Source organism: Elaeis guineensis, chromosome 9, assembly GCF_000442705.2.
Source record: "Elaeis guineensis isolate ETL-2024a chromosome 9, EG11, whole genome shotgun sequence".
Classification (NCBI taxonomy): Eukaryota; Viridiplantae; Streptophyta; class Magnoliopsida; order Arecales; family Arecaceae; genus Elaeis; species Elaeis guineensis.
The window spans coordinates 96,163,422-96,180,624 of NC_026001.2; the positions used below are offsets into that span (position 1 = coordinate 96,163,422).

The 17,203-nt window shown below is 37.3% G+C and overlaps 2 protein-coding genes across 2 annotated transcripts; both read left to right on the forward strand.

The window, feature by feature from the left end:
- The first annotated feature begins 631 nt into the window (after nt 1–631).
- On the forward strand, nt 632–6,158 carry LOC105051103 (probable beta-1,4-xylosyltransferase IRX10). The gene is made up of 4 exons (XM_010931394.3): nt 632–1,007; nt 4,542–4,930; nt 5,055–5,296; nt 5,422–6,158. The coding sequence occupies exons 1-4, from the start codon at nt 899–901 to the stop codon at nt 5,933–5,935; spliced, it is 1,254 nt and encodes a 417-aa protein (XP_010929696.1). The 5' UTR covers nt 632–898; the 3' UTR covers nt 5,936–6,158.
- A 2,223-nt stretch (nt 6,159–8,381) lies between these two features.
- LOC105051105 (peptidyl-prolyl cis-trans isomerase FKBP19, chloroplastic) lies at nt 8,382–17,110 on the forward strand. Its single transcript, XM_010931397.2, has 11 exons — nt 8,382–8,543; nt 8,639–8,732; nt 11,714–11,821; nt 12,436–12,521; nt 12,599–12,649; nt 13,015–13,095; nt 14,727–14,771; nt 15,711–15,766; nt 16,563–16,638; nt 16,713–16,819; nt 16,906–17,110. The coding sequence occupies exons 1-10, from the start codon at nt 8,463–8,465 to the stop codon at nt 16,806–16,808; spliced, it is 774 nt and encodes a 257-aa protein (XP_010929699.2). The 5' UTR covers nt 8,382–8,462; the 3' UTR covers nt 16,809–16,819; nt 16,906–17,110.
- The last annotated feature ends 93 nt before the right edge of the window (nt 17,111–17,203 follow it).

The following is a 17,203-nucleotide window of genomic DNA, read 5'->3' on the forward strand; positions in this document are numbered from 1 at the left end:
AAGTTTCTTTATGAAATTCAAAATAAATAAGTCATTTCATTAACTTAATTTATTCAATTAATTCATGGCTTTGATTATCAAATGTTCAACTTTTCAATCTTCAAATATAAGATTTTTTAATTATCAAGCTATATCCCTCTTTATTTGCTCATCTATGGAGCTTCGAAATATGTAATATAGAAGCTAAATTACAACAAAAAAGACAGATTTTTCACCTTAAGTGTTCTTATATTGGATATTTAAATCCCAATGTCTAACAAAATCTAAGTTGGTCCCATTATACAGTGCTCAATCACTCCCCTGCTGGCCTACCAGTAAAGACATCCATGTGAATCTTCAATGCCCCAACTGCCCACCAAATCCAACTAAAGTCGTAAACTAACAAAACGTAACAAATTAAAAAAAAAAAAAAAAATCTTACCCAGGGGAATACAGCCAAAAAAATATATAATAACACGATGAACACGAAAATGGCGGAGTGGAGGAAAGAAGGGTGACTGAAAGAAACCCCACAGCTTTCCGGGTCGGTGAGGTTGACCTCCCATCAGACACCCAAAGCCCATCCTCCCCTCCTCCCCCCCCCACCTTTATTAAAGCTTCTCTCTTTTTCTCCTTCTCATCAACTAAGTCCTGTTGAAGCCAACATGCTCTCTCTAAATTTCTTACGTTAATCTCACCTTCGCTTCTCTTCTCTTCTTTCCGAAGCCCAATTCCTAAGAAAAACCTCCCCCTCTCCCCAACTCCCCAACTACTCCCTCACTGACCCCCCAACCATTCTCAATCGCCTTTATAGACAATTTTCCCCCGATCTCTCCTCTATCAATTGCACCCAGTTTCTATTTCTCTTCTTTTCGATCTCTCTAGGCTTCTACAGCTGGAAATTGGAGGTTTTGGAACAATGGAAGCGAAGATGTGGATCCTTGCTCTTTTTCTTCTTCTTTCCCTTCTCTTTGATGGGATTGGCGTTCGGGCGGCGGAGCTGAATCGCAAGACGGAGCGGATTTCAGGTGTGTTTGGGTGTTAATTTTGTTGTTTGGTGTTGAATAAGTTTTGGTTTTGATCTGGATTGGATGAAATCTGGGGTTGAATGCTTCAAAAATTGTGTTTTTGGAGTTTTGATTGGGTTTTTCCTTGGTTTCTGTGTGAGATTCGGTTTGAATTGCATTGTGGCGTTCCTTTTTTGTATTGTAATTCGTTAAAGTTGCTGATAGGAAAAGATGGATGGAGACTTTTTCGGATTTTGTTGGCGCCTTTTGCTTTATATGCCATGATGGCTTCATGATGAAGGTCTTTCTTTTATCGCCTCTGTATATTTTTATTTTCTTTATAGAGATTGCTTTTATGCTTCTCAGTGTGTTAGAACTGTGGGTGTGGAGGAACTAGGAGTGTATGGTTATTTTTTTGGTGAAACTATACCGGTTCCTAATTCTGTAAGTTGCCATTCCGAGGTTGATATGTGTGTTTGCATGGTTGAGATGTAGTAGTTCAGTCTTATGGGCGTTTGTGGATTCTAGTTATGCCTGGAATATGGATCCGAGACATCATTATCCCTGGATCACACAGAATTGGATTTCTGTATTCACTGTTTCCCCTTGACTTCTCAAGCATACATGTTGGAGATTCAGCGAGAATTGTGGCCAGATCTTTACTTAATGGGTTAAAGTGTTGTTAGTCCTGGCAAGTTCATAAATAACTCTATGTGCCAAAAACATCAAAGTTTTTTTTTTCTTAATGCATCTCTTAGATATAGACCTTGTGTCATCCATTATACGTTTACTGAGTCGGTGATATCATCTGAAAGCAGCAAACAGGGATTTTTTTTTTTTTTTTCTTAAAGTCTATAATGGGAATGTGTTGGTTAAGATTGGCTAACTCGCTTCCTAGGAAAAAATTAATTTTGCTTAAGTAAATTCGTTGGTGATTTTGAGTTTTTGATGCTTATCTTATTCCATGATGAGAGTCTGTGCCTTAGTAAGTATGGATCTACTTAGATGGGTGGTCAGTGAAAACAAAATATTTACTCACAAGTGATATTGAAATGAAGTGAAATCACAATGATATATTCCTTTTACCAACCTTTTTTTCTTATTCGCATGACTGACAAATGCATAGCTAATTATTCATGCATAATGTGAAGTTTCGAGGCTTATTGGGAATTACATCATGTTAATGGGTGTGGTTTTAGCATCCACCACAATCTTCTTAGTTAGCATAACAAAGGGGTGATGGGATGGTTGAAAGGAAAGAAATTACAGGATCTTTTAGGATACAACATTAGCAAGGGAGAAATATAGAGAAGATAAAGATTATTATCATAATTTTAATTAGTTAAATTTACCCTTTGAGTTTTAGTTGAATGCATGAAAGAGCTTAATTTGATGCAAGCCTAAATCTTATGACTTTCACATACAAGCCTACATATACTATGGATGCTTCTGATAACATGCTGTTAAAGCTAATTTGTTGGTTGGAAAACTTCATGTATCCAACTTATGGTTGGAGATTATAGCAATTTAATTATAATTATAAGCTCAAGCAAAGACTGGCACTTCAAGATTGGTCAAAATGTTACAAGAAACTAACAAAAGTAACTTAAAGTACTCATGGCTTGGGGATAAGAACTTCAGCCCTCCACTTTCATTTTGGCGATATATTGTCATGGTATTGTTACTTTCGCTCATCTTTGGAGTCCTAGCTAGTTGATAGGGTCTTTTGATAGTGAGGGTATGGGAAGGACATGAGTGTCATTTGGATGATACATTAAGATTCTCTAATAATATTGGAAGTAAAGTCCATCATACTTGTTGGATTTTATTCTCTCATGATGTAATTTTCTGAAGTACGTTCTCAAGTTAAGCAAGGTTATTTATTTGAAGTTTGGGTTTCTCCTAACCAATAACCTTTAATTGCGGTGTATCTTGGCCAGCCTGGTTCTGCTTATTGTGTCTGGTGTAAGTAAGAAAAAAACAAAAGAAAAAAACTCAATAACCAGTAACATTTAATTGTAATGTATATTAGCTAGCTTGATTTTGCTCATTCTTTATATTTTTAACTAACCAATTGACCTCAAAAGCTTAAGTTGATAGGGAAAGGGTCAACAATGTACATTAGGCTTACTCGAACGCCCCCTCCCCCAACAAAATCCCAGCTTGCATCCTGGACCATGCACATGGAGGAATGGCTCAATCAGAGATAGATAAGCATAAGGATAACAGATAAATAGGATAATAAATAAAACTGAATTGAGGGGTTTGAACTCATGACCTCTAGGAAACTTAAGCTGTTGTACCATTTTGATTGATCAGTTGACCAAAAAAGCTTAAGCTAATAAAGAAAGGCTCAACAATGTGTATGAGGCTTAACATTAATTTTGTGATCTAAGATTTGAACCAAGGTTTGGTGAACCATGCCGAACTAGCCGATTTGGAGTGTATTGAATTAGACAAGTCGGTTACTGGCATGGTTCATCTCATTGATTTGTACATGAACCCTACCGCCCCTATGGCCTCATCACTCCCCTCTTGACATGTTCGAATCCTTCTACTACTCTTGTTGCACCTGACGTGTTTGAAGCTTCCTCCTTCGACCATTCCTTGTTCTATGTGAACCCCCCTCTCTCTCTCTCAAGATTCGCTGGAAGGCCGGATCCAAAACTTGTAGCCTCTCTCTCCTCTTCCCACCTCCTCCAGCCCTTTTGAAGCTTTGTTCAATGCTCTGTCCCTATTCAAAGTGCTCCGTTCTTGTTTGAAACCCTAGGTCCCGGTCGCGGGGGTGGTGGAAGATCTAAGTGAGCCTCTCTGTCCCTCCCTCCCTCTCTCTCTCTCTCTCTTGTCCCTCCCTCTCCATCTCTCTCCCCCTCTCTCGGTCCCCATTGTCGAATCCGAAGCTCTCGAAGTTCCCTAGAGGCCTCAGCCTCTCTCTCTTCCTCCCTCTCCTTCTTCCTCTCCCCCTCTCCCTCCCTCTTGTTCTCCTGTCCTCCTCCCTTTTGCTGTTTCGATATGTTCTGGAATGGCATGGTATGGATTTGTACTGTACCGAACCAGTCGCCAGCTGATACGAGCCCATTGAGTCAGCAAACCTTGGTTGAACAGTATATAATGCATTTTTTCTAGTTTGGGCCATCAAAGCATGGTCATAGTAATTTGTTTTTTCAATTTTTATTTTTCAATTGAAATAGCCATACAAACTTGAGCCTAGAGAACTATGCTCAACATTAGACTAGCTGCTAGTAGATTAGGTTCATTGTGAATTTTCGCGATCAAATACTAATGAAGATTTATTCTTTAATAGATGCATATTTAGCTACTTATTGTCTCCTTGTGAGCTTTGTTCATCTATAACAAATAAAAGTTTGTCTCGCTAGAGTTCAGGTGTTCCATTCCTACGACATACATAAAGTATAAACTTGATGGTTTTGCTGCTTTGTCCTTTGGTTCCCTGTTGGATCTTTAATCCATGCTTTGCATGTTGAGTTTTGTCTTAGGATCTTATGTGTATGAGCGAATGCAGTTATTTTAATGTCATGAAACTTCCTAATGCAGGGAGTGCTGGTGATGTTCTGGAAGATGATCCTGTTGGAAGGTTGAAGGTGTTTGTGTATGAGCTGCCTAGCAAATACAACAAGAAGATCCTCCAAAAGGATCCCAGATGCCTCACCCACATGTTTGCTGCAGAGATTTTCATGCATCGTTTCTTGTTGTCAAGTCCTGTCCGAACTCTTAACCCTGAAGAAGCTGATTGGTTCTACACGCCTGTATACACAACTTGTGACCTAACTCCTAATGGACTTCCCTTGCCCTTTAAATCACCACGAATGATGAGAAGTGCTATACAGCTAATCTCCACAAATTGGCCTTACTGGAATAGAACAGAAGGGGCAGACCACTTTTTCGTTGTTCCACATGATTTTGGGGCATGCTTTCACTATCAGGTAAGAAAAATAGTGCCCATTTTTCTTCATTCTATATTTGCACTGGTAAGATGTAAAATAGCGCTCCTTTTTGTTAAAACTCATTCTCATATCATAGAGTTTTTTTTTCCCTAATGTGGTGCAGGAAGAGAAAGCAATTGAGCGGGGAATTCTCCATTTGCTTAAACGAGCCACGCTGGTTCAAACTTTTGGGCAACGAAATCATGTTTGCTTGAAGGATGGTTCCATCACCATTCCTCCATATGCTCCCCCACAGAAGATGCAGGCTCACTTGATTCCTCCTGACACTCCTCGTTCTATCTTTGTTTACTTCCGGGGTTTGTTTTATGATGTGGGAAATGATCCTGAGGGTGGATACTATGCAAGGTAAACCTCCAGAATCTTATAGCAAGCCAAATTATGTCATTCACTATGCTTATTAATCACTTGAATCCAACTTTGCCTGCTTAATTGTAGTCGTCCTTATTCATTCCCTAATCTTTGTTGCTCAGAGGTGCTCGGGCATCAGTTTGGGAGAACTTCAAGAACAATCCTCTTTTTGACATCTCTACTGAACACCCAACTACCTACTATGAAGACATGCAACGGGCTGTTTTCTGCTTGTGTCCCTTGGGTTGGGCCCCATGGAGTCCCAGATTAGTGGAAGCAGTGGTCTTTGGTTGCATACCAGTAGTCATAGCCGACGACATCGTGCTACCCTTTGCTGATGCTATTCCCTGGGAGGAAATTGGTGTATTTGTGGCTGAGAAGGATGTTCCAAAGCTGGATGCTATCCTCACATCGATACCAACAGAGGTCATATTAAGGAAGCAGAGATTACTTGCTAACCCTTCAATGAAGCAGGCTATGCTTTTCCCACAACCTGCCCAACCAGGAGATGCTTTCCATCAAATACTGAATGGGCTGGCTCGCAAGCTTCCACATGATGAGAAAGCTTTCTTAAAACCAGGTGAGCAGATTCTGAACTGGACTGCTGGTCCGGTAGGTGATCTGAAACCTTGGTAGCAGTAGCTTGAGGCCACTGCTGTTATTGCTTCCTTTCTGCCACCAAAGCTGCACCACTGGCGCGCACAATTACTTGAACTGTACATTTTTGTTTTGCTGTTAAGCTATTGTGTTACATAATTTTTTGTAGCATGAATTAAGGCACAATTATGCTGCCTTTTTACATGGTCATAAATTGATATTATAAGCAAAGGTTTCAATATTAGCATTTACTTTCATCCGATGAGGAGGCCAATATATTGCAGGGGTGTCATTATGTTAATCCTATTTGACTGTCAGCTGCTCATGGCTTGTTCAAGACATGAATGACTTATTTGAGAAGTATGGTAAACTTGATCTGGAATGGGTAGAAAATGAGGTGCTTGTGTGTTGGATATCTTATTAATCAGCAGAGGCAAGTTATTAGAATCATTCGCTGTTGAAAATGACAGATCTATTTAATGGATTTATGATATCATGAATTGTTTTTTATTGGGATGCAATCATCAACTGATCCTAAGAAATTTATGAACAGAGTTGTTTTAGATATTTGTCATACAAGTATAATACACATTGACAAGTTGCCCCAAACTTGACCATCAGTGCCCTTGTAAGCTTGGGTCTTGGCCCTTCTGTAATCCCTTCTCAGTGTGTCCATCATTCAGATCATAATTGCAGATGTGATCAGAGGAAGTTTGTAATGAGAACATCTGACTACAGGCAATGCTTAGTTGGAATGTTAAAAAGGTGTGTGTTAAGTAATAAGAAACAGACAATAAGTTCTCATTAAAATAGCTCAAAAATTTAGTAAAACAAATGAAACAGAAAAAAAAAATCTTTGGATATAAAATAGCATATGTCTGGAACGTTGTAAGCCATTAGGCTTCATCTTTCTCCTCCTCTTCCTTCTTTTGTTTCTTGTGTTGTTAAATTTTTATGCTAGTCTGTCTCTGTTCCTCTCTCTTTTCTTCTCCATCTATCAAATATAAATTCTAATTAGCATGATTCTCTTTGTGAAATGCGTGATTAGCTGACAAATATGAATTCTTCTCCATCTATCAAATGCGTGAAATAACTAGAACTGAAAATAGGCCCCCCAATAGACCTAATTTTACATTCATATGGATTGGGCTTTTGATTGGACTTATTGATAATTCTGACTTTCCTAACCCAAACTTAGCCAAATTTCCAGTGTCTCTGCATACAACCCATAAATCTCAAAAACAACTCTCTCAATTAACATCGGATATGGCTGCAACATATATGTAAGAGCTTGCAGCGCTCATCAAAATGAACCACAAAAAGGTGCCCTTCGTTCAATACAAATCCCACCTTTGGTTCCATTCAATACACATAGCACCCGTGATTTAAGGGTGCTACGTGCATTGTTGTGTGATTTGCATGATTCCAATGTAGATTTTCATATCCCAGCCAAATGTGAAGAAGATTAAAAATTTTGGTGTTATGGATCTTGAATCCAGCCAACCCAACAGCAGGATTAGCACCTAAGCTTTAGCGGCCAAACTAGGCCTTGAACCCTTGATAATCATTGCTACAATAATAATAGAAAATAATATAAAAGACATTGCAGATGATAGGAAGAACCGGCTCATATTAAATTGTAGGCATTAACTTGGATGGATACAAAACCACTTGTCATATAGAGCACATACACATCTCATAAGATGAAAAATATCTAACCTGCATGCACATAGCCATGCTTTCATTATTATTATTATTATTATATATAATTATTATTTTATTAACGTAGGCATGCAACATGATCATTGTTAGCATTGTGAGCCGCATGCCATTCATGGCTCATCGATGATGAAGCCAAGGGCATTGGCCCGTAGGTATTGAAGAGCAGGTTGCCATCCTGGGTGAGTATTACAGAGCATGATTTTGATTGGATTGAATTTTATATAGTTCTCCATCGTGCTCGTCAGGAGTACCACCGAACATTGATCCTCCTAGTGGTTGCCAGGCACCATCATCTAGTACATACCTAATAAATCAGTCATCGCCTCCGCCGCATACATAACCTCATCGGCGCCACAGCGCTTGCATTCTAGCCTCATTTTCGCACCCACATCAAAGTATGCAAACAATTCTCCTTATTTAGCAATGATTTGATAACATTTCCTTTTTTAGCATGGTGATTGTATTGGAGACCTATTTATGTGCTTACATAGAAGTTAGGGATTTAGGGATATTTAGTAAGGGCTAACCCCTTGTCCGATCAAATAACCATCAAGTGGATCACCAATAACCAGCCCTGCAAGTATAAATAAAATGTTCTTCTGACTGCTATTCGATGGTCTTGTTGTATGGTCCTGCTTTATCCCATTCCACGCTCCGGATATCTCCGGGCAACCACCAATATTCAAAATGACCAAAAAGTCCTCAGCTTTCGGCGCTTCAGCCCACTTAACTTCCAATGACCTTTGAGCATAATAGTCTTTTCGTATGCTTCCGGCCTTCTACCTCTCCTATTTCGCGCTGAGCGCCCTCCCGCTTCGCTTCTCTCCTTCTCCTAAGAACGCAAATGGCGTCGATCTCCGCTCTAGGGTTCTTTCCGAACCTGACCAAAATCGCAAGAGGTTCTCCTTGCCTTCTTCCTCCTGAGGTTCGACTCGTTAACAATTCGATGCTCTTCTACGGTTTCCTGAAGCTGTTGGCTTGAAATTTCTTCGATTTTGCGTGGTTTTTACCGATCATTAGGGTAGGGGTTTTAGGAGGGGCGCGCCTCAGATTGCAAGGAAATCTTCGCTCGAAAGCGATGGGATCGTCGACTCAGAAGTCTCCAACTTGGGCGGTGAGCTCTTGGTTGATTCCTGTTCTATAAAAGTGCTTTCTTGGTGTTCCTGGATCGTTTGATAGTCCTTTCCCTTTTCCTATTTTTAGTAATAGAGGGCATGATTAGCGTTTCTGATGCCTATTAATGAAGTTTTGTTGCGTTGATGATGCTATTTTGGAACTGTGTTGGAGATAGTTTACCTTGATATATATATATATATATATATATATATATATATATATATATATATATATATATATATAATATTATTAGTTTAATGATAAGTTGGTGTATCAGTAATGAATTTCTTCTTGGTCTGTGCAATCTCAGTCAACGCTGTAATGGAAAAGGCGGTGGGAAACTGGATTGAAGGGACAATATGACTGTTATAATCATGTCATAGTGGTAGGCCGAGTGGACTTGGGTCCTGTAGTCACACCATTCTCCTCAGCCATGCATCAGCATCATGGGGGTGGCATTTTCACCGTGTTTCTGAAAAAATTTGTACTCAGTATAGAGGGGCTACACTGAATGTCACTGTAAACTATGGCCATCAAACTTTGTCCTTGTACCAATGAATGACTTGAGTTTCTAACATCTTAGCTAAATTGGATTGTTTCTAAAAGTATTTGCATTAATTCTTATTTTACCTCAGTAGTATGATGAAAGTTAGCCATTTACTATGATAACGCTAAATGAAGATCCACAGTGACTCTTATGTCTAGGACTTCTCTTTGGCAGAAGCACATACTGTTATGACTCTGATGTCCAGGACTTCTCTTTGGCAGAAGTACGTACTGTTATCTTATGTGGAATCATCACTGAACGAAAAAAAAATTACATTTCTCTTATTTTTGTCCTATGAAGACTATTTTATATGTCAATCATCATTTACCTAAATAAAATTTGAGGTGAACCATGAAACATTGTTTATGAGAGCCATCTAAAAATTAAACTCAGATTACTATTGGTGAAGTTCAAGCCAGGTCCCAGTGAATTCATGAAAATGGATCCAGAATATTTATGTGCTTGACTTAAGAACACTTGACATTTGGTTGGGCTCGGAATCACCATTATGCTGCATCAGTCACTTTAACTATAATAATATCTAAGATTACAGAATTCAGGAAAGCATTAAAAGGAGGGATATCACAGAGCTATTGAGGTTCAAACTCATCATTATTCAAGATTTTATGTCCGGGTGGTTGGGGGGTGTCCCAGCTATCCCATTTTATTCCTATAAGAAAATGGGATTGGGATGGGATTGAGACTCCGAAATCATTCATGCAGGGAGAGAAGAAGAAAGGAAAGAAGGATGAAGAAAAGAAAAAAATGAAAGAAAAGAAGAAGAAAAATGTAAAAAAGAAAGGAAAAGAGAAAAAAAGAATGAAAAAGGAAAGAAAAGAAATGAAAGTAGAGGGAAAGAATGAAAAGAAGGAATAAAGAAAAAAGAAGAAAAGAAAGAAAAAAAGGAAAGAAGAATGGTGAAAAATGGAGGATATCCATTGAGATGCATGATCAAGAGTGATGTCAGGATGGAACAGGACAATGGACTTCCATTCCATGAAGAAATCGGGACACCTTTGTCTCACGGGATTTAAAATCTTGCTTTAATTAATATCTAAGATTACGAAATTCAAGAAAGAATTATAGAGTTATTGTATGCAGTATGGCAACTGATAGTTTAGGCTTTGACAAGCCTAGGATAACTCTGGTCAGTTGGTCCTTGGTGTCAGGGTTTGCTTGATTCAAGCCTAGTTTGCTAACATCCCTAGGCTTCATGTCACCATATATCCTTTTTTCAAAGTGTAAACTGATCAATTTTGGCAAGCTGTAAATTTCTACTGTCATTTTCATGTTTACATCTGCATGCATAATTTGCACTATCCTATGGGATTGTAATGCATATTAGGGGTATAACTTACAATAAAGTGGTACTGAAGTTGTGATTGAGTTCTGAGTTCTAAACGTTGATTATATTGCATATCAGCCTTTTCATCAGGTAGCTGTTTTGTCTTTCACTTCTTATATGGGAATATATCTTGCTTGCCCACATGACAAAATCTAAGTACCCCTATTGAACATAAACTCAAGTCGTTTTGCATCTGTGAAACAGCTCTAGTTATTGCTATCATTTTTTCACATGGTAAAAGACCTTAGCTGGTTATTGTAGTAGTAGGGAGCAAATACAAGTATTCAAGTAATATTATGTCATCTAATATAATACAAAGGGATGAGAATTTTGAGATATGTATTTTTAGTGGAATTTAGCCTTGATGGACAAGAAAATTTTCTTTTGTAGCATTTATATATCAGGTTAATTACTTGTAAATATTTAGTTATTTATGTTTTGTTGCACTTATTTGATAAGAAATTCAAGTGGCTCAGTGTTAATCTCTTTCATGAAATATATATAATTATATATCGTAGAGATTTTTTAACTACTGAGTAAAGATGGTTATTCACCGGAGTTTTATCTTCTTACGGCATAGCTCCATTTAAATATATTGGAGTAACAATGATCATCTAGGTATTGCTCCGGCATGAAAGGAAATGGTCAAGTGCTAGATGCAACATCTTGTGTTTTGTTCTAAATAGTCTTTTTGTTTCCAAATCATGTGAAAGGGAAAAAATGCGAACCTGTTCTTTCTCATCTTCAAGTCAATATCTTCTGGAATATTAAATCTTTCTAGTTGTCTGGTATCAACTTGTACCCTAGAAGCCCTCATGTAGGAACCTAATTGAAGTATACTCCATGTCCTGATCCCAAAAGATATGGCACGGTGTTTGTAGGACAACTTTTGCAAGTATTATTATGGCACTTGTCTCTAACATAAATCATAGCCACAAAAATCATATGAAGTAGTATATTATTGTTTCCTGAGTGTTGATGAGAGCCTTGTTTGTGTTGATGAAATCAGGTTATATTCATATGTTTTACGCAAGGTAGGTGGTGCATACTTTGCGTATTTGATGCATAATGTATTTGATGGGTGTAGGAGAGACAAGAAGGAAACTACTGTTGGTTTCCACAATTGGGTTTACTATCGGTACTCTGCAACATGCTCTGGATGATGGAAAGGCTGGTGCATCTGAATTTACTGATAGTAAGTCTTTCATGATCTGTTTCTTGTTCTTTTAATTGGTTGCTAACCTTGTTATTTTCTTTAAGTACTTTATGGTTTTAATTCTCCCTTTTAATTCTTTTTGACTCCTTTTACTGGCACCATGGATAATTATTTATCTCTTAAAGATAATGCTATTCTTTTGCCAAATTTTGCATTTGTTCCTCCTTGACTTGTCTCCTTCCCACATCCAAGTGACCTTGGAGGGTTTGCTTCCTGACTGCATGAGCCTAATTTATGTTACCAATAGATTAAGTTTTATAGCTGCTAACTGTCCAAGGTTTCACAGCAAGCTCCAGTTTGCTCGTAATGCCTTGAACAAGAACTCTGTAGCAATTCAAAGGATTAATGTTAGGTTGAGAGGCATCATGAATGTTTCTAAACTTGGATGGATACCTTGATTTGGAGAGCTGACTGCTTTTAGGTGTAATAGAGCTTACCAGTATTTGCCATTTTATGCATTGATTTTCTTGTTTACCTTTATCATCTATTGATTTGTGCAGAGTTATATACTATCATGAGTATCATCATTTTTTTTCTAACAACCATTTTAGTATATTGAATGTTAAACTTACTTTAGTGATTGAAATGTTCAGTGCCAGCACTTCGTGGAAAGGACTATGGTAAAACAAAAATGCGATATCCAGATTACACTGAGACGCAATCAGGCCTTCAGTACAAGGTTATCCATTATCAGATAGCTCTCATGCCTGTAATTGCTATCAAACACATTCATCGGGATTTTTATTATCAATGCAGGATTTGCGAGTAGGTGATGGTCCTGCACCAAAAATGGGTGAGACTGTAGTGGTGAGAATGAAGTTCAATTCTACTATGTATATTTGCGTCATAACTTTGACTGTTCTGCACACATGAAAGACAAACTTTCTGCAGTCAAATTAGCTCTGAGATTGCCCAGGGATTGAAGCCCAAAATTAAGCAAGAAATTTTATCCATGTTAATGATTTCTCCTGGATCAAAAAAGTCAATAAATGCAGCCCTAACCTCTAGGCCTATCAACTGGCAAAATATCCAGTTTATGAGATCTTTCATTCACTAAAGTGCACTCTACCTAATTATTGGGTTATCTGCTTTCTGTATATAAGCTTTGGTGATTTATTTTAGTTGAGTTGGACAAACTCTGATGCAGATTTGAAATTGTGAATGCATTTAAGGTTGATTGGGATGGTTATACAATCGGATACTATGGTCGCATCTTTGAAGCTCGAAACAAGGCAAAAGGCGGTTCCTTTGAGGTATTGCCTATATTCTTTATCTTAGTTATTGATCTTATAATTTTCATGAGGTATCATTCTTTCAAACAAGAAATGTAAAGCTGTAAACTTTGCTTATCACTTTACCAAAACTATGAATTTCCTTTAACATCAAGTTAGTGTTTCCAAGCAGAGGGTGAAAAAGAAGAGCCTTTCCCAGCTGTTCTTCATTGCTAAAATTTGCATCTAAATTTGACATAATTAGACAGCAAGGAGTCACTACTAGCTAGGCAGGATCAGAAATAATGATGCTTCTTGGAGGTAGATGAAGAAAATCATTATTCAGTCTTCATGAATCAACTCTTGATCATACTTCTTTTATGGTGTGAGGTTGTGAAAGACTTTCTGTTGAAAGGGGGTTTGTGGTAGTTCAAAAGAGAGGAAATTGTTTGGTGGCAATTGCAGTGTGGATAATGATATAAATGGAAGCAATACTTTGTTTTATAAAATGACAAATGGTTGTAGGAGGAAGAAATTCATTGGCAGGGATAAAATTAGGGGATGAATTTTGAGGTTTCTCAGGTGTTTTTCAAGGAGTAGTAAATCATTATCAGATCACTTCCAAAGATATGAAGGTTGTTAGACATGATATTATCAGGGAATTTTTCTTAATGATTTCCGAAGGAATTTTAAGAAGGTTGTGCTTGTAGTAAATGATAATTTTCTATTACAAATGATGTAGAATTATTATATAGGTCCCAGTATTCTATTAAAGCTGTTCAATCTTGATGACACCTTGATTTTGGGGAGGCTGGAGGTTAAGTAGCTCAAGAATAGGAAGTTTATTATGTGTTTAAAGGGTTATAAATCTTATTATTGGGAATAATAGAGTGCTACTGATAGGGCTGGTTCGGATGATTCTTTGGTCTGGGGGGCTTGGTAAAAGGGATGTATGGTGAGAAGATATATTTCAATATATGGGTCTTAGGTATTAACATGTCAAGGTAATATGGTAGATCCTTGTGTTGGATAAATTCATTGTGGACGGTAAAGTCAGAACAAAAGACTGTTTTCTATCTCAGGGCCAGGGAAGGTTATATGTCCCATTCTTTCTACATATAACCACATGCATCATATGCCCATATTCATGAGTCTGGTAGGCTTGCCTCTTGATACTGAAGGAGAATAAATTATTTCCATATGTGAAAGGAAATGAGGGAAAAATGACATTATTAACCATGCTCAGATTCAATTGTTTACTTGATGTAATAAGTGCTAGGTACGAGAGTTGATATATTTTATCTGGCTGCTGGTGTTATTGAGATCCAAACTTGGGAAAGAGCATTGTAATGTAGGCATTTCAGGATTATCAGGTTATTTTGACTGCTGGAGTCAGTCATGTTGAAAAGAAAGAAATATGGATTATAGTTGGTGATACTTTGTGTTTCTTTTATGTCAAAAAAAGATACTTAGTGTTTCTTTTCTTTGTTTTTCTATCAGTCAAAGACATATGGGCACCTCTTTTTTTTTCCCCCCACTCTAATCTGTCTTTTTCAAAGAAGAACTATTATATGAAACTCAAGATTAACATTTTTTAGTAGTGCATTACATGTTGAATTTTGCATGTCCGCATATGACTCAAAGCTCTTACATTTTATTCTGCCAACATGCAGGGAGATGATAAAAATTTTTTCAAATTTAAGCTTGGATCAGGACAGGTGATTGACTAGTTGATCACTCAAAAAGTAATTTATGCATCTGTGGAATTAGAGGTGATGAACAAAATAGTTGTCTTTTTCTGTTTGGGCATCAAAATTCTGTTGTTCAAATGCTTCCTCATCTGGTTTGAGTTGAATCATCTCCGTTTGTTGAAATTCTGTTTTTTGTCGTTCAATTGCTTCCACATATGTTGTTTGGGCATCAAATTTTGTTTTGTGTTATGATACTGCACTTGTAATTCTCTAATTAAGATTCATATTTACTCATCTGCTATAGACAGAAATGCCCCTACAGGAAGTTGGCTTTCCTGATGAAATGTTCATATTAGAGCCAACCAGTTGGGGTTGGTGATCATGATCTATACGTGCTCGTTTTAACTCTTCATTTTTATATTTGATTGATTGAATTTAAATTTCAAAAGAAAGGGAGGCAAGCTTATGGCGCCATTGGACTATGGCATTTTGCCTATTTCATTAAGGATCCTCAATTGATGCTCTTCGTTGTGATGTTGTGCTCCTGATATAGTTTGAAAGGCCTAGTGTATGGCAGAATGGTATAGTGAGGATTCTAATGATTTGGATCCCATTTGGTGGCAAATTTTTCAGTTATGACATAATATTTTAAGAAAGCACATTGGTATATATCTTCTTTCTTTTCCTTTTAGTGATGTCATGAAACTAAACTATTCCATGATAATAAGGGTAGTTGCAGTATCTCTCACCAAAAAAGTAACTGTAGGTGAAGTATTCCATCACACAATCAGATACTTGTTTTAGAGATGGATAAATTTAGTTTGTTTAAAATTATTACATTCTGATTCATTAAAGTACTATATTGCTAAAGTGATATTTTCTCTCAAGTGGAATATTTTCTGCTATTGAAAATGTCGGTTCACAATTTTTTTGTTTTTGATGCGGCATCATTTTTCTCTCATTCAGGTCATACCAGCTTTTGAGGAAGCTATTGTGGGCATGGCTCTAGGAGGTATTAGGAGGTGAAGTAGCAGTCCTCCCAATACTAAATGTTTCATATTTACACTCTATGAAATTATCAGTATTCAAAAAATAGTTGTTCTCTTTCCTGTTCAAAGATTACTAAGTACATATGTGCATCTGCATTTTAGTCATGTATAAGTGCATCAGCAATGTGTATGTAATGTGTCTGTCCTACACAAGTCCACATTCCTTGCATATCGGTAACCTGAGTCCCCCTTTTTTTCTTTCATTTAAAAAAAATAAATTTATAGTAATTTTAGAAGACACGAGAAATATTGAATCACACACTACTGTCTGTAAATAAAATATGAGGATCACATTTATTTGGTGATGTATAAAGTTCACTGAACTTACTACATGCCTGGATCTGGATCTGATTTCTTGATCTTCAACATGAATCATGATATGCTCTGTAATGCATATGGCTAGATGCCTCCAGTCATCTATGGAACTTGCATTGCATCAATATAATGTTTTTAGCATATCATAGATGTAGAGATGCAAATGTGTTTGGTGCTACAATATTATTTATGACTCATTAGCATAGGATGTTCATGGCCAAGGTATGTGGTTCTCGCTACATAACCTGTAATGGTAAAGGCAGTTCCAGTTGAAGGTTGACATCTATTTGTGCTACTTTTAGATTCAATTTTATGTGGTCTATGCAGCATCTTGTATAACTTCACATGCAATTAATCCTAGATAGGTAGTGTCAGGTGGATATATATTTGACCTGATATGATATTTGTGCTTATTTTCCTCTCAAGACTAACAGATTACCCCACAGAAATGCAGGATAATAGTACCCCCAGAGCTGGGATATCCAGATAATGACTTCAACAAACTTGGCCCCAGACCAACAACTTTTTCGGTACTCTAGCTTCTGAATGGTTGGTGCTATTTCTGAAACGAATGGACCTGCTGATTACTTTGTTTCTTTCACAGGGCCAGAGAGCTCTTGATTTTGTTCTGAGGAATCAGGGCTTGATAGACAAAACTCTCTTGTTTGATATAGAGCTTCTTAAAATTGTTCAAAACTAGTCTCCCTCCAGGTTTGTTGTGTATTAACTCTTTTAATGTTGTTTCTTAGAACAGTGCCTTTTCACAGGTCTAAGATGTCAAATCTACGCAATTGCAGGGAGACATCTGATGAACCTTTTGTATATGGGACAAGATATTTGACATTACAAGAAAGGCACAATCTTCTCTATGGCGCTTGGGATTTTGTCATACCAGAGGACTCAGAACATATACCATTGATTTTGCATTTGATGTGACTTGCAGGCTGCATTACTTCCAAGAAGAATGTGATAACTTTTCTAAAGTAACAGTGTTTCAGAATAGTTGCTTGTCATGCTTATTAGTATTTTTGCATGGAAAATATTATTTTAGACAATTTTCATATCTAGCTTTACTCCCATGCAGCTAGTTTGCAG